We start from the raw sequence: 20,386 nt of genomic DNA on the forward strand, positions 1-20,386 counted from the left end.
TAGATTATTTGAAATCTGATGGAAAATAACACCAGTGTCAGACCAACATGGGAGTAAAGATGCCTTTTGTTAAATTGTTCTCTCCTTCAAAAAAGTGCCCCTTAGATGGTTAGAAGTGGGATTTCGACACTCATTCAGGCATCCTTTGCAGTCATCTCATGAAACTGAAGGTCAGGAAATTTAGGACCGACAAAAGGAAGTACTTCTTCACACAGTCCATAATTAATCTATGGAACTCTTTCCCATGGGATGTGGTAATGGCCGCTAGTTTGGATGGCTTTAAAAGGGGCTTAGACAAATTCATGGAGGACAGGTCTATCAATGGCTACTAACCTGGTGGCTATAGGCCACCTCCATCCAGAGGTTAGATGCCTCTAAAATACCCAGTTGCAGGGAATCAACAGCAAGAGAGAGGGCATGCCCTCACTTCTTGCCCGTGGGCTTCTCAGAGGCATCTGGTGGGCCACTTTGTGTAACAGGATACTGGACTAAATAGGCCTTGGGCCTGATCCAGCAGGCCTGTTCTTATCCTGAGCCTATCATGCTCCATTGTGAGTCTCTTCACAGCCTCATTTGGCTATAGCTTCAGCACCACTTTTTCACTTCAAAAATACCCTTTTCCCCAAGCAAAAGTGATAAAGGCATTGATCTCACATGTGTCCATACCACTTAATAGGAAGAAGCAGATTTTAAAACCAACAAAAACCAACAATGAAGCTGTAGCTGATCAGGTGCAAAAAAGCTAGGTTTTTGGGAAACATGTTGGTTCTAGGGATGTGCAAAAAATTTTGGGCACAGAACGATCTGTGCCCGAAATGAACAATTTCGGGTGATTCAGGGCTGAACCGAATCACCCCCGATGTCCCCCGATATTTTTTGGGCACGAGCCGAATCACCCGAATTTCGGACCCGAAAAATTCGGGTGATTTGGTTCATGGTTGATTTTTGGCGATTTTTTGAAGTTTTAGTGACTTTGGGGCAGTTTGGGGGCATAGCATGGGATCTGGGGGAAAAGAGTGGGGTGGGGTGGTAGTGCCTAATGGGTGCAGGCTACCACCCCAATTTCAGGGGGATTGGGCAAAGGGCTGATTTTTGGTAAATTTCTGAAATTTTCATGTCTTTGGGGCAGATTGGGGCAGAAAGTGGGTCCTGGGGCAGAATAGTGGGGTGGGGTGGTAGTGCCTAATGGGTGGAGGCTACCACCCCAATTTCAGGGGGTTTGGACAAAGGGGTGATTTTTTGAGAATTTTTGAAGTTTTAGTGACTTTGGGGCAGTTTGGGGGCAGAAAATGGATCTGCCCCAAAAGAGTGGGGTGGGTTGGGTGGTAGTGCCTAATGGGTGGAGACTACCACCCCAATTTCAGGGGGATTGGGCAGAGGGCTGATTTTTTGAGAATTTTTGAAGTTTGGGTGTCTTTGGGGCAGATTGGGGGCAGAAAGTGGATCTGCCCCAAAGGAGTGGGGTGGGCTGGTAGATAGTGCCTAATGGGTGGAGGCTACCACCCATCCCCAATTTAAGAGTGATTGGGCAGAGGGGTGAATTTTGGTGAATTTATTTTTATGAGGTTTGTCTTCATAAGGTGAAGTGTGCTAAATTGATTACTTCCTCATATTATTCATAGTAATTGAGGTGTGAAAAAGTGAAAGTGGGGTCATGAGAGTTATTTAATTGAAAAAAATCTCATTTGCTATCATTGAATGAGAATTCACACCTCAGAAAATAAGGGAATAACATCCCTTCAGAAAAACTTCTGAGGTGTGAATTCTCATTCAATGATAGCAAATGAGTTTTTTTTTCAAGTAAAGAACTCTCATGACCCCACTTTCACTTTTTTCACACTCTCACTTACTATGAATATTGAATGAATCAATCTACCACACTGCACTTTATGAAGAAAAACCTCAGAAAATCAACAAAATCCAGCCCTCTGGCCAATCACTCTGAAATTGGGGACGGGTGGTAGCCTCCAACCATTAGGCACTATCTACCAGCCCACCCCACTCCTTTGGGGCAGATCCACTTTCTGCCCCCAATCTGCCCCAAAGACACCAAAACTTCAAAGTTCCCAAAAAATCAGCCCTCTGCCCAATCCCCCTGAAATTGGGGTGTTAGCCTCCATGCATTAGGCACTACCACTCCATCCCACCCTTTGGGGGCAGATACACTTTCTGCCCCCAAACTGCCCCAAAGACACAAAAACTTCAAAAATTCCCAAAAAATCACCCCTTTGTCCAATCCCCCTTAAATTGGGGTGGTAGCCTCCACCCATTAGGCACTACCACCCCACCCCACTCTTCTGCCCCAGGCCCCACTTTCTGCCCCAATCTGCCCCAAACTGCCCTAAAGACATGAAAACATCAGAAATTTACCAAAAATCAGCCCTTTGCCCAATCCCCCTGAAATTGGGGTGGTAGTCTGCACCCATTAGGCACTACCACCTCACCCCACTCTTTTCCCCCAGATCCCATGCTATGCCCCCAAACTGCCCCAAAGTCACTAAAACTTCAAATATTCACCAAAAATCAGCCCTTTGCCCAATCCCCCTGAAATTGGGGTGGTAGTTTCCACCCATTGGGCACTACCACCCCACCCCAAAATTTTGCCCCTGGGCCCTTTCCACCCTGAATCAATTTGGATTTGGATTCGGGTTAAATCTGAATCCGAACCGAATCAAGGGTGATTCGGGTGGCCCATATTCGGGCACAAAACAGAACAGGGGTGATTCGGTTCGGGTCCCGAACCGAATCACCGAAAATCCAAATTGCACACCCCTACTAGAGAGCTTCTCCAGTATTCTATTGCCCTTTCAGTATTTCACCTTCCACTCTGTCTCCCTCTTGTTAACCAGACCAGAGAGATGGGAGGGTGCACACCAAACCAAGCAGTGGCAGGTGTTGCCACCATGAAGGTGGAAGAGGATGGCAACGACTGTTTTGGAGCAGCTCTTTGCTAAGTAGTGCTTGGTGAAGAGCTGTTTGGATGGTGGTGAGCAGCAGAAATGGACATTTTGCAACTTCACTGGAACCCCAATAACCCATCACTTGAGGGCACTGTCTTACTTCACCTCATGGAAGGACCACCTAGAAATCTAGGACTGCGGACATAGGGGGCTGCTAAAGTACTTGACATGGCGGAATATATGGGCTGGCATCCTGGCTGACAGTGTTCTTGTACAAAGACTATGCTAGTGCAAGGCTGCTGCATTAGCTACTTTCACTAAGTCTGGAGCTTGCATTCCAGACTAGTGTTTCACTTATGCAGATGTGTTTGCACGTGTGCAACCTGTTGCACACCTCTTACATTTTAAAGGGAACTTTTGCACAATCACACAGTTTTGAAAATCCCCGTGTCCTTGCAAAATTACATGGTTTTGGGGGCTAGTGCAACTTTGCACCATTAGGATGTCAGCCATGGTTACTGGGTTGTATTCAGAGTGGTGGTGGTCACAAGTTGTGCAGGCCTGTACTACAACCCCAGTACTACATAGCTTCTTGATTTAATGCTCTATAATAGTTTGGTGTACCCATGTCTACATAGTAAAGCTATCAATTGAACTTAAAAATGGAAGAATGTTCACACAATATGGTCAAAATACCCATCCCAATAACTGCCATTACTACTTACTTTTCTCTTTTTATAGAAATAATAACTTGTTCAGCAATCTGATGAGCATGGTCCTCTATGATAGTCAAACTTGTGAAGTTCTGCTTCCCACCCCCCAAGTGACTCAGATGTAACTTATTTCTTGTGGTTAATGAAATAGTGAGGCTCTTCACACAATCAGTGAAGATCTGCGGGGAGAGCGGGCTTGCAGGCGATAAAAAGGTAGCCCTGGATGGCCAGATCGGCTGCCCACAAGACTGCTGGCTCCATCGTGGAGACAGCAGGGGCTGGGGGGATCAGGAGACAAGTTCCAGGATGCCCCACGCAAGTGCGGGGGTCATCCTGGAGAGACCCCCGAGCCCGGGAGGCTGCTTGCCACCTCCCAGTCGGGGGTCTACTCGTGTGCTGTCACGTGCCACAGCAACACATGAGCAAAAAGGTGAGGTTAACGGAGTGCTTGCTCCGTTAACCTCGTCTAAGGGGAGGGGTATTTTTGGAGGCTAGCTGCCGGGAGCCACACGGCTCTCGTTGCAGCACACAATTGCCCCAAAGTGGGCTAGGCACCCTTAGTCCGCTTTTGGGCGACTGTGAGAGTAGCCTCAGTAAGTGTGTATTACTGAATTTTCAAAGAAATACAATTTTTGCTTGGGTGGCAAAGTTTCAACCCAAATGTGCAACATAAGACGTTGCCTTATACCAAGTCAGATCATTGGTCCACCTAGTTCAGTATTGTCTACAGTAACTGGCAGCAGCTCTCCAAGGATCACACACGAGTCTTTCCTGGCCCTACCTGGAGATGCCAGGGACTGTACCTGAGACCTTTTGCATGCAAAGTAGATGCTCTCCCAGTGAGCTACAGTCTCATCCCCAAATGCTAGGTATATTTTGGTTATATAAAAAGATGTTAGTCTAGGCTTGAAATACGGCTTGCATATGAAAGGTGTCCAAAGTTCAAAAACTTATTATTTTCTTTAATATTGTTTGAAAAATGTTCTGTCTTTTCTTGCCCTTATATAGTGCCTAATTTTCTGATTCCTAGGGAAAACAACACACCAACCATGTTGAAAATATAACATGTCAAATCTGCTTTTCCTATTTGATAATTTTCCTCTTATCCTTTAGGTTGGGATAGGGCATAGGACCTAGAATTAATAAATAAATGTATGGCCTGCTCCTAATAAAAAGCTATTCTGAAGTCTTTCTTTTCTTTAGCTTATCTGATAGAATCATCTTTAGGAGTTTGCAATCCATCCTTTTCCTCTTAGTCTTTTGCCTTGCAGTTGGCACTTCAATCCAAGCGCTAGCCAGAGTCAATTATGGGTGTTTGTGTGTTGTTGACATCTGTCTACCACAGATTTGCCTTCGTCCATCAGCTAATTTCACACAGGTCACTGGACAATCATCAAATGACAAGCTCTCTTGCTAGCTACATGGGAATTCTAGAATTCAGCCCAATGACCTTGCTGTGAAAAGCTTCAGTGCCCATTATGAATCCCTTGAGCAATTTTGCTGTTGTCCCTGGCATGCTAAAACAATAACTCTTGCAAGTCAAAGAAAGAAAGAACATCCTTGGCATATGACTGGGGAGTGGTTATTCAAGGTCTAGGTGTATGGAATTTTCTCAGTTACAAATTAAGGGAGTTCAATGTAAATGTTTTCCTTTCAGCACTATGAAAGCCTTCCATTTAAGAATTTTCAAAACACATCTGTCATACTCATTGTTGCAACAGTATCGTTAATAGCAAGCTAGAAAAAGTGAGGCTTTTAGATGTTTTTGCTGGCCTATTGCACAAGGGAAAACTGCATATTGCACAAAGGGAAAACTGCTTATTGTTAAAATATGTATTTGTACGTCTTTCATTTTTCTTCTTCCAGTAACACCATAGTGTGTGTATATATGGAGGGGCGGGTTTTTCTTTTACCCCTCCATTTTTTAAAATGAAAATTGTGCCAATAGCAGCTTCCACCATGGGGCAAACAACAGCACATGATGCAGGGGGAATAGTTAACTATTTATTATTTGTTAACTCTTTACTAAATAGTAAGGTTGTACACACGGCCACTGCAGCCTGGCAGGGAGCGTGCGGGGGGAAGGCAAGACTGAACTTACCTTCTCCTCCAGATGATCTTTTGCATTGTGTGTGGTTTGCTTGTCATGTGCCCACATGATCCATGCTGTTCCCAGTAGCATGGCTCACTAGAGGCTGGGAAAACAAGTCCAGCCTCCAGGAAGCCATAAATCCACAAAAATTAGGCCTGTTTTGCACATTTCACATGAACAGCATGGTGCATTTAGGGATTCCTGCATGAGTTGGCCCCTCCAGCGCTCTGGGTATGCAGCCCAAACATACACACAAACTCTGCATCGGGGCTAAGGGCATACTTGCACCCTTAACTCTGGCTAAAGGCCGGGGGTTAAAAGTCAGATTGAGTGGGAGGGCAGTGCTGGGATTGAGCTCAGTCCTGGCACTGCACATGAGCAGCCCAACCCAGGCTGGGCTGCTCTAGCCGGGGTCAGGCTGCTTGTGTGAATAGGCTTATTATTGAGTATTTATTTAAAGAAGGGGGAAATGTTACAATATAAGCATACATTTAACATCCTGTTTAGTTTGACTCGTGTACATACATGTTTAAAATTGTGGCTAAATACACAGATGTCCTGATGAGGTTCTGTTCTACTGAATGTGCAAAACCTTGCCATGGGAGGGAGAGAGAGGACCGCCTCCAGAACCCAGGTGGTGTGCACTCTCAAAAGGAGGTTTATCTGTGTTTGGAGGCTCCTGCCATTCTCTCGTTTCATGACCAGACCATGAATGGAAAGAAAAATTTTGCAGTATTCAATATTTTTATTGCAGTTTGTTTTGTCACACTGCATATTTAAATTAGTATCTAAGGGTGGAATACTATATTCAGTCCCCCCCACACACACAATGCACCATTGATTTCAAAGGGATTAAAAGGCATTTAATTGGGTACAAGTGTAGTAGCCTAAATAAATAGCAGTGAATGTCCCATTTCTAAAGACAATATACTGCAGCTTTTCTTTGCAACCAATTGCTCTCCGTAAATTTAAGAAAAATTAAATTACACACTACTATATTACATACTAGAAAGTAAAATTTGGGGTATTACATAGTGCTTTCAAACATCAAGTTCATCTAGCAGTAGAAACATTTTGTTTCAGTATTATGATTTTATTTGAGGCAAGCAGATTATCCTTTCTTTGGTGGATAATTTACCTCTAAAATGATGTGCAAGTTCCCATATGATAAATCAGTATGTATTCCACATGGATTTTAATGGGACCGTAGCAAAGCAGTTGGAAAATGCTACTGTTAAAAGATTCAACAAGCTTATCCACATGTCATTGATTGCTCAAACCTAGGAAATGTTATGGATTGATATAAAGCAGTTCAAGAAAACATAGCAGATCAGCACATTTCTTGGGGCAGTGAGCAGCCGTACCTTCACAAGGAGAATATGTGACATGTTTATCCCATCGTGACAAATTGGGCAGATATGGCCTCTCTCCACAGTATCTACTTTCATTGGGACAGGATGCTGCCAAAGAAATTATTGAATAACGTATTATATGGATATGGAGAAGCCATCTGTTGTAAGTCTTGTTAACCTTAGTAGCATTCCAGGTGGCTTCTCATACTACCCTCAGCTAGCAGCATACCTTACAAATTTGACCACTCTACATAATCTCATACTGTGTGGGAGATGGCAATGGTAAACCCCTCCTGTATTCTATCAAAGAAAACCACGTGGCTCTGTGGTCGCCAGGAGTCGACACCGACTCGACAGCACAACTTTAATTTACCTTTAAGCCAGAGGAGAGCACTCTCACTGGCGCAGTTTAATGCCCTGCCTTGTGCCAATCTGGACGGCAGATTTAAGAGAATACCACTCAGAAACCGGCTATGTCACAAGAACATAAGAACAGCCCTGCTGGATCAGGCCCAAGGCCCATCTAGTCCAGCATCCTGTTTTGCACAGTGGTCCACCAGGTGCTGCTGGAAGCCACAGGCAGGACTTGAGGGCATGCCCTCTCTCCTGCTGTTACTCCCCCACAAATGTCCATGTCCATGCGGTTTGGTCAATTTATCAAGTCCATCTCACGTGTTCTTTTATACTGCTTATATTATACAGACATTCACATTGCCTGGATTGAACCACTTATTAAAAAAGCATGCCAGCTCGATCCAAAGACTATTACACTTCCTTCCTTCTGGCAGACCAGTATACATCAATTACAGCTGGAGTTGCAAGATTCTGTGCCGCAGCATGCAAATGGAGAAGAGAGCAGTTGATGAATTGTAATTGAGACCTCTGTATGTATATATTTTGAAACTCTTATCACCCAGTCCTGCTTTTTATTTTATTTAACTCTAATTTTATTTTCCATTTTGTTTTTTGATTGCTGGTCACTGACTATAATAAAATCCATTCATTCATGTTTATCCCATCAATGCATGGTTTGTGCAAAGGAAAACTTTGACTTGTCTACGTTCTAAGATTCTGTGAGGATGTTCAGAAATGTGGACACAGGCAATATGTAAGTTATCATGCTAGAGTACCCCTGCTAACGTAGCAAAGAAGCACCTTATAGAGTGGTGATTCTCTTGTATTTAGCAAAGGGAGAGCAACTGTCCGTATGCAACCCCAACATGGCTACCCTCCAGTGGTTATTGCTGATATCTGCCTTATATTTGCTTTTAGCTTGTGAACCATTTGGGACAGGGAACCATTTTAATTATTTTTGTATGAAAACCACTTTGAGCACTTTTGTTGAAAAGTGATATATAAATGTTTGTAGTAGTAATATGTGATGTTATCTATGGCACAGTTGCATGGGGAAACATGTCGTTCTCCATCTCATAAAGCATATCTGGAAAGGTTACTGAAATGGGCATCTTAATGAAATGGGCATCTTAATGACCACACTAACGATCGATGAGAAATTTCTCCATGTTCTAAGAAAACCTTCAACATACTGAACAGAAATTTCCATTTATTATAATCACACGGGACCCACAGCATGGCCAGATCAAAAGACCTCCATTACGCACATCAAAGTGCTCAGTTGGCTTTTTGCTTTTCCCTTTTGAACAGCAGACTTCCTGTATCATGCCACAAACCATTTTTGAAAAGCTTCAAAAACTGTTTGCCATGCTATATGGGTGGGGGTGGGGGTTCTGTCATTAAACATAATCCCAAAGCCTTCTTGTATATTATTGGATCCTGACCCACATCTGAATGTTCTTGAGGGCTGCCTTTATTAAACAGTGCATCTAGAATACTGCTGAACTACATCTGAATTATTGCTCCCCTGTATCGTAGATCTGAATGCAAACATGAAATCCTTTTCACAACATCCTCCCCTGTATTTTTGTTAACAGCAGTCACTACCCAAGTTGTATTCTATGAATTTGCTAGTTAAAACTGAATTCTCTCCCTGCCTGCAAATTAACACAACTAATTGTTTTAGTAATGTGTACACTGCTGTGATAATTTCTGGCAGGAAACATCTAAAAGAATATGAGGTCATTCACACAAGCAAAAACTGTTTTCTACCTGGGTTTCGAGTTTGTGTGCTCCCAGTTTTTGCTAACTGTGTGGAATCAAGGTAGGAGGAAAACCTGGGTACTTTTTCCTTAATCCAGGTAGAACACAGTTTTTGATTGTGTGAATGATCTCTATAAGTAACTTGTAAAAACCTGATGTGGGGTACATGAAAAAAATTTTTTTTTGTATATTAAAAATGCTAAACGTTCCTTAGCTTTCAGTTATTTCCTTGCTTAGGAAATTTGCTCATTAACTTGCAAATCTGCAGTCCATGAAAGTATGGGGGCTTTTGCCAGAGGAGCATTAAGTCTGAACCATGATTGGCAATTTAACCTTCCAGGAATAATTTACATGTTGTTCATGGGAATAATACCATACCACATTCAGGTGGAATGTGTTTTATCTTACACATGTTTGTGTAGCAGGATAAGTAAATAATTTCAATTAAAGTTAAAATAGAGAGCAGCACAAATTATGCTGTTTATTCACACCTATTAAACGCTTAGCCACTGCAAATTCACAGATTATAATCTTTCAAGACTAGTGATGGGAGCGTACCTTGTTTTATACCAGAAAACCAAAATTAGTCAAGGTACCTAGCAGGTCACATGATCACCCAATGCTTACCACAATACATTCATGCTGGTGTGATCTGTAATCTCCCACAGCCAAGAGAAGAAAATTTGGCCGAATTTGCACATTTCATACAACTCTCACCTGACTGAAGTCAACAAATGCCCTAATGGGTCAAGATTGCACCTTTGGTCAATGTTTTAATTCATAATTTTAAAGACATCCTTTCCATGCCTATTGTTGCCGCCCCATAAAAATAGCTTATGTCATAAAACAGTATTTTATTTTAGGCATGACCAGGTATGCAAGAAGACAGTCAACCATTTATAATATTTTAATCTGTATCATCTATATAAAACATTTTAAATTCTATAATGAGATTATAGAAATAATATAATCTTTGATAATGTACTTTAAAGTACTCACCGTGGAAATATAACACATTTAGTAAGACATGAAACTTTTGAGTCCAAACCTTATTTGATTCACAGTATTATTTTATACTGTGGAAAAAAGTATCTGTAATTTACTTTGACCTCAACCAAAACAAAATTTCTTTTTGAGGTTGATCCTTATTTTCCCGAAGATCGTCTGGTACATTGAAATGTTTTATAAAAACATTTAAGTCATTGGATTTGTACATCTAGATTTGCTTGCATTCATGTCTGGTACACATAGCTTGCCGTTCAATTCGCCAAGTAACTTCTTCGTAAGTACAGTGACATATAGTGCATTCATCAGTCTTCACCTCTCGGCCTGCTGGAATGACTGTGGTCTCCGCGAAGCAGTTGGGGCCTGAAACAGATGAAAGGGATGGTACTTAGAAGAGCTATTTCACATGATCTGGACTGCATGAAGCACTGCCGATGACAGAAAATTGGGATTGGACAAATTCTCAGCTCCCGGGTGTAATGACATCCTCTCAGTCTAGTGTATGTCACAGGATTGTTGTGAAGATGAATGAGTGGAGAGTTTTAAAAGATTTTGTGCACACACAAGTGCAATTGAAGCGGTTTTAAAATAATGACTCTTAATGTGTTTTGAAGCCAGTTGGGTTATCTTGCTTTTGTGGCAAAGCAATACCACAACAAGGTGTGAGGTCACAGTGTCCTTGCTAAACACCTGTGTGGTTTTGTGAAAATCTGTGGTCATGGCAATGGCAGCTGATAAAATGGAGGGTAGAAAGAAACTGTTGATAATGGCAACTGAAGTGGAAGTAAGTCCCACACCTTTCCCACTAGGCAATTGCATGGGGACAGTGGCCAGCTGATTCCTCGCCTTACAGGGACTTGGCAAGTGGCCAGCAGTGCTTTGCATGGGCTGATCACTGCTGGCTCCCTTCCTCCTGTTCAGCCCTGATCAGTCACTTCTCAGCATCAGTGCTGTCTTATTATCCTCTGCCACACTTGGCCAGCTGCCGTTAGGTTACAAAACAAGTGCCTGGATCCGTTCAACCAATAATTTGGCATTTGCTTGTTTATAAGGCAGCAGCTAAACATTAATCAGACAGCTAAACACTAATAATCAATATAGAAAATAAAGGAAGCATTATTTACAGAAAAGTTAAAACCAGATGTCAATGCTTGAGAAGCATTAGCTGATGCTGTAAGATTCATTAGCGTGTGAGAAAAACCAGGTGACTCCCCCCTCTCCCCTTCCCTCCCTCCCTCTTCCCTCATTATCTCTTCGTCAGGCATGGAACAGAGTGTTATCTGGTTAAGGAATTTAACAGCTGGGGAACAGAAGAGGTCTTTTCCTGTACTGTGTACGCTGAAACATTTTAAATTGTACCATTTTTTAATAAAACCTTTGCACAATTAAGGGTCTTTGTGAAGAGAACTAACAATCAAATGCAAAACAACCACCTGGGAGAAAGATTCTGTAGTGTTCGTCTAGGCGTACTTTACGTTCATACAACATAGTGCACTTGAAAAACACGTGCAGAAATGGTATACTGGATTAAGCCCAACAGGTATTATCACCTGTAAATCTTGATGTAAATGAAGAGTTTTCACAATGGAGGGAAGTAAGAAGTGGGGTTCCCCCTGGGATTTGTACTGGGACCCGTGCTTTTTAATTTATTCATAAATTATCTAGAAGTAGGGGTAAGCAGCAAGTTGGCTAAATTTGCAGATGATACCAAACTTTTGGGTAGTGAAATCCAAAACTGATTGTGAGGAGCTCCAAAGGATCTCTCCAAACTGGGTGAGTGGGCAACAAAATGACAAATGCGGTTCACTGTTGGCAAGTGTAAAGTGATGCACATTGGGACGAAAAACTCCAACTTCAAGTATAAATTGATGAGATCTGAGCTGTTGGTGACTGATCAGGAGAGGGATCTTGGGGTCATGGTGGACAGCTCATTGAAAGTGTCGACTCAACATGCGGCAGCTGTGAAAAAGGCCAATTACATGCTAGGGATCATTAGGAACGGGATTGAAAATATAACTGCTATTATTATAATGCCCTTATACAAAACGATGGTGCGGCCACACCTGGAGTACTGTGTACAATTCTAGTCATCACATCTAAAAAAGGACATTGTAGAACTGGAAAAGGTGCAGAAGAGGGCAAGCAAGATGATCAGGGACCTAGAGCACCTTCCTTATGAGGCAAGGCTACAACACCTGGGGCTATTTAGTTTAGAAAAAAGACGACTGTGGGGAGACATGATAGAGGTCTATAAAATCATGCATGGTGTGGAGAAAGTGGAAAGAGAGAAATTCTTCCTCCTCTCACATAACACTAGAATCAGGGGTCATCCCATGAAATTGATTGCCATGAAATTTAGGACCAACAAACGGAAGTACTTTTTCACACAATGTATAATCAACATGTGGAATTCTCTGCCACAAGATGTGGTGACAGCCAACAACCTGGATGGCTCTAAGAGGAGTTTGGATAACTTCATGGAGGAGAGGTCTATCAATGGCTACTAGTCAAAGGGCTATAGGCCACCTCCAGCCTCAAATGCAGGATGCCTCTGAGTACCAGTTGCAGGGGAGTAACAGCAGGAGAGAGGGCATGCCCTGAGCTCCAGCCTGTGGGCTTCCCAGCGGTATCTGGTGGGCCACTGTGTGAAACAGGGTGCTGGAATAGCTGGGCCTTGGGCCTGATCCAGCAGGGCTGTTCCTATGGTACTTATTTAAATTTTAAAAGACGATATTGAAACAGAGGTCTTTTAACCAGGGCGATCAAAGACCTTTTTCTGCCTGAGGCAAAGGAGATTATGATGCCCCCCCTCCACCTGTGGGTGGCTGCTCAGACTATGATGCCAAGGCAGTGGCATGGCATGCAAGCACTCAGACTATGCCACCAAGCCAAGGGGGTGTTCCTAGCTCATGGTGGGGGTGAGCAGGGGGGAGGGGGGAGAGGGGAAAGGAGAGGTGTACCCCAGTGGGGCAAGGAGAGAAAAGTGAACAGTACACCCCAGTGGAGTGTGGAAGGGTGATGTCAGCAGCTTGTAGGGAGGCCTGTAGAATATGGATTTCTTGCAACAAGCAATGCACAGGATGTTTATTGATGCGTACCATGTGACACATTGTAGAATTCAATGCAGTAACCTCTGCATTGGGTAGCAGTCACAGCAGTTCTTGCAAAATGAAGAGTTCCTGGAAGCAATTTCCCCCTTCCCACCCTCCTCCTTGTAGCCAGAAAAGCCATTCCTAAGGACTGAACCCTCAGTAACGATGTGGATACCCTAAGAGTGATTGTAAGGAGAGGAGCAGAGACCCCAGGAACCACACAGAGAAGCCTTCTGAAAGTGGAGCAGAAGGTCCCAGCGGTTTCATGTAGATGTTAAACAGCATGGAGGACAATACTGGACCTTGTGGGACCCCATTGCCAAAGGTCCTTTGACCTTTGGGAACAGCTTTTCCAAATGGCTCTAGGGGGTGCAGAGAGGAGGGTGGGAAGAAGAAAATTGCTTCCATGAACTTTTAATTGCAAACATGCTGCTGTGGGTGCTACCCAGTACTCCCAGAATGCTTGTTTTCTGAAAAACTGAACAGTAATTCCTGACTTAACAACACTTAATGTATATTGTAGACTAGACAAAAATAGAGTTTACAGAAGTCAGCAAGTCTGGTGCAAAGCACATCACAAAGGAAACACATTGTTCAGGCAGATGCCTTCAAACTTGGTTTGTGAACAATTTCCCATATTTGGATTGGAGGAAAAACTTTGTCTTGGTAAAAGCAGTGGCCCACATGATCAGCATCCTTCTGGTGATGGAAGAAGGGCTGCAAATCTGCAAGGAGCCTTCAGCATCCCTGTACTGAAACCTTGTGCAGTGGACTGAGCTGCACAACCCTCAGGAACATATTAATGCATGTGGAAAGAGCTTTTGGAGGAAGGGGGGGGGGAGATGCAAAAATTGCTCCCCCTCCCCTTCTGTGCTCAGTTCAATCCACAAGTAGCAATAGCAATAGCAATAGCACTTACATTTATATACCGCTCTATAGCTGGAGCTCTCTAAGCGGTTTACAATGATTTAGCATATTGCCCCCAACATTCTGGGTACTCATTTTACCAACCTCGGAAGGATGGAAGGCTGAGTCAACCTTGAGCCCCTGGTCAGGATCGAACTTGTAACCTTCTGGTTACAGGGCGGCAGTTTTACCACTGCGCCACCAGGGGCTCATCAGTGGTAGAGACGCTGAAGGTTAGGAACATAGGAAGCTGCCATATACTGAGTCAGACCATTGGTCTATCTAGCGCAGTATTGTCTTCACAGACTGGCAGCAGCTTCTCCAAGGTTGCAGGCAGGAATCTCTCTCAGCCCTATCTTGAAGAAGCCAGGGAGGGAACTTGAAACCTTCTGCTCTTCCCAGAGAGGCTCCATCCCCTGAGGGGAATATCTTACAGAGCTCACACTTCTAGTCTCCCTTTCATATGCAACCAAGGTGGACCCTGCTTAGCTAAGGGGACAAGTCATGCTTGCTACCACAAGTCCAGCTGCTCCAAAGTTCTTCCCCTCTTCCTTGTGGACCCACAGCCATTCTTCTATCACTGGAAGGCTGCAGATCATGTGGGGCAGTGAGAGGCAGCTTGGAATCTCCTCCCCTCACATGCAAAGGATGGAGGAACTGGAAGTTAACACACAAAATCATGGTGGACAGTTCTATCAATGGCTACTAGTCTGGTGGCTGTGTGTCATCTCCAGCATCAGAGGCACAATGCCTCTCAATACCAGTTGCAGGGGAGCAACAGCAGGAGAGAGGGCATGCACATACCTCTCACCTGTGGGCTCCCCAGAGGCCTCTGGTGGGCCACTGTGTGAAACAGGATGTTGGACTAGATGGGCCTTGGGCCTGATCCAGCAGGGCTGTTCTTATGTTCTTAAACCCAAGGCTTGTGCTGGTGCATCATTTTGTTACAACAAACCATGGTTGTTGTGAGGACTGAATATGGCCATTACTACAATTTCCTATTCATTGATAATTTTGTTAACTTATAATGCAAGCTGCAGAAAACAGCCATCAGAAGACCACATTATGAAGTGAAACTGAGGTACAGAGCATATCCATGAAGGGCTTATGCACCTTCTATTAATTTTTTTAAGATATAGCTGAGGAGCTCCAGAAAATCTTCAGTGAAATGATTCACCCTTAGCCATTTGCTCTTATGCTATTATAATAAATCATTGTGAATGTTGTAAAAATGCAACATGAAGTTTAACGCAACATAAAGCAGCAAATATATTTATGGCTCTGATATCTATAATCTGCATCCAAAACCTAGGTGGGCTCCTCCAGCTCTTAATCCTACCCTCTCCAATTATAAAACTTTAAAGAATGAGAAACTCAGTTATTTCATCCTGAAGATAAAGAAAGTGTGTGGGCATATTACTACCAGGAAAACAAGCTATTTCACCAGCAATAAGTTTGTGAACTGCATAAATCAAAATGCAGCACGTCAATTTTTAAAAAGTCTGCCCAATTTGTATGGAAAAATCAAAGTAAACTCATTTATTGAATCATCAAATTTATATTACAGTCAAGAGAGTAATACAAGACTCTGTTAAGCCCTGCTGGCATAATATTTTCCTTCTATTTCCTTATTTTCTGCTCTATTTCCTTAAGAGTGTGTTTTCTGAACCTTCCTTCCCTTTACTCAGTCCTGATCCTTCACCAACTCCTTCCTCCACCCACATTACTTCACTCAGTATTTGTTCCTGAATTCTTGCCCCGCCCTGACATCTACTAAATAGATATTGAAGCTGTTCACAGGAGCAGCCCCACTCAGGCTTGGGCAGCGCTACCTGGGTTGGGCTGCTCATGGGAAGCTCTGGGATCAAACCCCATCCTGGTGCTGCCTCTGCACGTAGTCTGTGATTTTTACTCACCCTTTTACTCAGGTACAGGGTTGCGTGCATGCTCAGGCTGCATAGACACACAGAGCTGCGTGCCTAGAGTGCCTGACTCACAGCAGAATCCCTTAATGCACCATGCTCATCATGCAGTGCATTGTGGGATATCTGGAGGCCAGGACACATTGCTATCCTGCCTTTCTCTCGCCCGCCCTCCTCAGCCGAACAAAAGGGTGTGTAAATGACTTTATTATATGCAATGTCCCCACCACCACCACCACCACTACATCACCAGAGACTTCCAGCTTCTTTGCAGTTTACTAATTTATTTTCCCTTGGCTGGGCTAGCAAAGCTATTTACTTACTATTTACCAACACTGAGAGGTTCAACAGGAAGTTATCGACCCATCATGGACTGACATAGTATAAACGGGGCAAGAGTACATACAATCAGATGAAGGGCTTCTGTTTGCTTTTTTTTTTTTTTTTAACCCAGAAGTCTATAAATTGCACCATAGATGAATATTAGTTGCTTTAACAGTAAATGAACTTGGCCCTCATATCCTCCATACAGGACCTGTTTTGTGACATTAGAATATTTTTTTCAAATTCCAACAGAAAAATATGCTGGCAAATTGCTCACAAATTCCAGATATATTGATGAACTCATGATTATTGCTGAAAGCTAACAAACATGGATCCACAATAGCTTTGTGTGCCATCTCTATGGATTAGGAGAGGCTATGGTGTGCACAACTGCTCCTTGTTACACATCCCAAGGCTGTAAAATTAGCAATTAAGAACGCAAAAGTCCTTAGACATGCAAAATAAGCCTATATCCTGGAAATTAAAGCAGATAATAAAATGAGTATTTCAGTTTGCTAACCTTACTTTTTGTCTCACTCTAGCCACCAGAGGAGAAGGTTTTACACTGCTTTGTTGTATTCTATGCAGTATCTTTCATATTTTGTTGTTTAGAATTTTGTCCCAGTGGGGATCCTTTGGAGAGCATGGGGTGGTGGTGTCAGAATGGAAAAGGGAGAAAAAGGAGAAGGAGAAAATGGAGAGGTTTCTGAATAAACTCCTAGTAAAATCTATCTAAGCTCACTTTGTGTTTGTGAGGGAAGCAGCTATATAGCATGCTTCCTATATGTCTGGACTGCACAACTCAAGCAGCCAACTGCTTTGAGCTGCTGCTGCTGCAGCTGCTTATCAGAAGGGCAGGCCAAGGGCACTTCTATCCTGTTGCTGCAGGATATTCCTACTTGAGGGCCAGCAAAGAAATCCCTGCGGGCCAGATTCAGGCCTTGGGCCTTATGTTGTGCAGGCCTCCTATGTGTACATGGGCTGTGACTTCTGCCCGTCTCCAGGATAAGGAAGTTCTATACATCTGAAGCAGCAACATACCATTGACACCCACATTTCGCACGTGAATTACACAGTTAACAAAAGTTGACTTTTGGCTGTCTTGGTTGATTTGAGTACAAACTGTGAAGGGATATGTGGCTGTAACACAGAAAATAATGAATAAATAGGTGTTGTTTTTTATAATGCCATGTATATATGCTGGGTTAAAGTTTGAGAATTGTTATCCATATAATATACAGTCAGGACATGTGCCCTGAGCTATTTTAGGGTTTTTTTAAACATAAAGACCTAAAATTATAATGGAAAAACACGAGAGAGGGAGAGAATGGTGTTTAAGCCAGGTCCAGAACTCCAGGCTCACCTGTGTTTCCCCCCTGAAATCTAATCATAGGTTTCTGAAAAGGTGTATTTCCTTCTCTGTATTTCATCTCCTTCTCTGTCTTATAATATTTTCCTTAACAATCTCTGTCTCCCCAGTTTGATTATCCCAACATGTTTTCCCATCATGTGTTTTCTATCGAATAAGCTCCACTCACAGCAATATTTCTTCTGGTAAGAAAAGAGACCGTTAGATTACCTGGCAGCTGGATGTGGTGGCTGGAACAGCTGACTCATTCTGAAACACAAGTTCATCTCCACTCGCCACTGCAGTATTGACTTGTCTAAATCTGATTTTACTTTTACGATCCTATCTATCTCTTTGGATACTACTGGAATTGTGGAGTGTTTTCAATTATAAGAGCAGAATTCACTCTAGAGCCAATTTTAAGAGTGTTTTGGCAGTTTTAAAGCACTAACAATGAATGGGCACCTTCTTTGGTTTTTCATGGTCTCCCTCTGCACTGGCTGTTTTAAAAATACAACATCTTTTCAACGCTGCATTTGATGTCTATATTAAAGGGGTGGCAGAAAGGAGTGATTGGAGCCCAAGGCCATTTGCAGTTCTGTTTAGCTTTTATGGTACATGTTTGGTTAATTTGAAGTATTGTGGTGTGCAGTTATAATTGATAAAATTTGAAAAATTTGCTGAAGAAAATGGAGGGGGGGTGTATCCTAATTTCTGTACCTCATAGACTCAAGCCAACTAGCTAGCAAATCAAATGCCTCCTTCGCTTTTCTTACTCTAGTCACTACTGCCATCACCTTTGCCAGATCAGCCTGCAAAAAGCATTTTGACGGGCATCCTGCAACCATTCTAAAACTGGGGGTTGTACTGCTAAGGATGATGATAAAGGTGTAGTGAAGGAAAGAATAAGAAATTTCAGCATTTTCACTTCCTATAGTGTTCATAACTACAGCTGTGCACTACAGATACTAAATGATTTTTTCCCTTTACAACAAAACAAAACACCACTCTCACATTACACTAGAAGAGGGAACAAAGGAAGCTACCTTATAGCGAGTCAGACCATTTGTCCATTTAGCTCAGTGTTGTCTACATGGACTGGCAATGGCTTCTCCAAGATTCCAAGGAACTATCCAATGAAACTGTTTGGTATGTAGATTCCAGAAGGACAAAATGAAACGACTGAATGATATGAATGCAACTTCTTGAATGAAACAGCCAGTTGCATTCAACACTAACACAGGCAGGCTTTAAGAGCCATTAGATCTGGGCTGCACAGCTTTGGCCCTCCAGCCTTATTTGGATTTCAATTTCCATAATCCCCAGCCACAGTGGCTAATAAACAGGGATGGTGGGAGTTGTAGGCCAGCATCTGCAGGAGGGCCGAAGTTGTGCAGCCCTGCATTAGATCAAATTACTGGTAGCTGTTGAACATGCGACTACCTTGTACTGTGGCAGGCCGCTGGTCCACTCAGTCCATTACTGTCTACTCAGACTGCAGCAATCCTCCCAGCCTTGCTGCCTGAGAGTCAGGGGCGTAGCTAGGGGTGATGGGGCCCATGTTTGCCCCTCTCCCTGGCGGCCCCTAGGAGCGAGGGAGATAATGAAGAAAATTGGGAGGGGTGGACCTGGGGGACCATCAGGAGCTGAGAGGGCCTGGGTTCTTTGAGCCCATCCACTCAGTTATGATCCTCTCAGGTATCTCCACTGAGAGTCTAGCTGGCGATACCAGGGAACGAACCTGGGACCTGTTGTAGGGATGGGATTTCAGTGGTCCCAATGATACAGAGCAAGTGTGTTTGAGAAGAACCAAGCCCATTAAGAGTACCTTGAGAGAAACATTTAAGTTCCAAATACTTGTAAAAGTTTATTAAGGAGGTTACATACTTGGATAGAAAAGCCTGTGTCCCTGAGCCTTCTATGTCTTCATAGTGCAAGAGCATAACAAGGAAGGAAGGATGGAAGGTAAAAAAATACAGCAAGCAGGTTTGAAGAGAAGGTGGAGACCTGAGAGTATCAGTCTACCAATCGAAAACCATAGCAGAGAGAGATAACAAGAGGGGAAACAGAGAAGAAGATCCTTGCTCACTATCTCTGTTCTTAATGCCCCTAGTGGTCAATAGGGTAGAAGGTGCCAAAGGTGGATATTCCTGGAGTTGCATGTCCAGCAGGACCTTCCAAATGCAAAGGATATGCTCTACCACTGAGCTATGGCCTCTCCCACAAAGATAAACCTATAAGCCAGGACAGCTATCTTCCATGTTCAGAGGAAGAATATTTTTGATTACCTGATGATGGGTATGAACAATAGGGGATGTCTATCAACATTTTACCTTGACTATGACTTTCTTAAGGCATCTCCATAGTCACTGCTGGAGATAGAGTGGCTAGGCTGACTTGACCTGGTTCATACTATTAACTCTTCATCAGATGTTAATGAGCAACAGCTGTTACTAATTATATGGCATCTTGAGTATACAGATGTTTTCAAATTCCAATGTCATTCTATAATCACAAGTCCCGTGAGAGATGTTGTTTCTGTCAGCTTCATTATAAGGATGTTTGTACTAGAGATGTATTGGTTCATCACTGAACCTACCACTGGATGTGGACC

The 20,386-nt window shown here is 43.1% G+C and overlaps 1 protein-coding gene across 2 annotated transcripts in view; it reads right to left on the reverse strand.

Moving 5' to 3' along the window:
* Positions 1-8,601: 8,601 nt before the first annotated feature.
* Positions 8,602-20,386, reverse strand: part of VWC2 (von Willebrand factor C domain containing 2) — a 140,827-nt gene continuing 129,042 nt past the window's right edge. For both annotated transcript variants that reach the window (XM_053265653.1, XM_053265652.1), the window contains exon 4: positions 8,602-10,543. In XM_053265653.1, the coding sequence (XP_053121628.1) occupies positions 10,392-10,543 (152 nt within the window). In that variant the 3' untranslated portion in view covers positions 8,602-10,391. The remainder of the gene's footprint in view (positions 10,544-20,386) is intronic.

Source organism: Hemicordylus capensis, chromosome 6 (genome assembly GCF_027244095.1).
Source record: "Hemicordylus capensis ecotype Gifberg chromosome 6, rHemCap1.1.pri, whole genome shotgun sequence".
Taxonomy (NCBI): Eukaryota; Metazoa; Chordata; class Lepidosauria; order Squamata; family Cordylidae; genus Hemicordylus; species Hemicordylus capensis.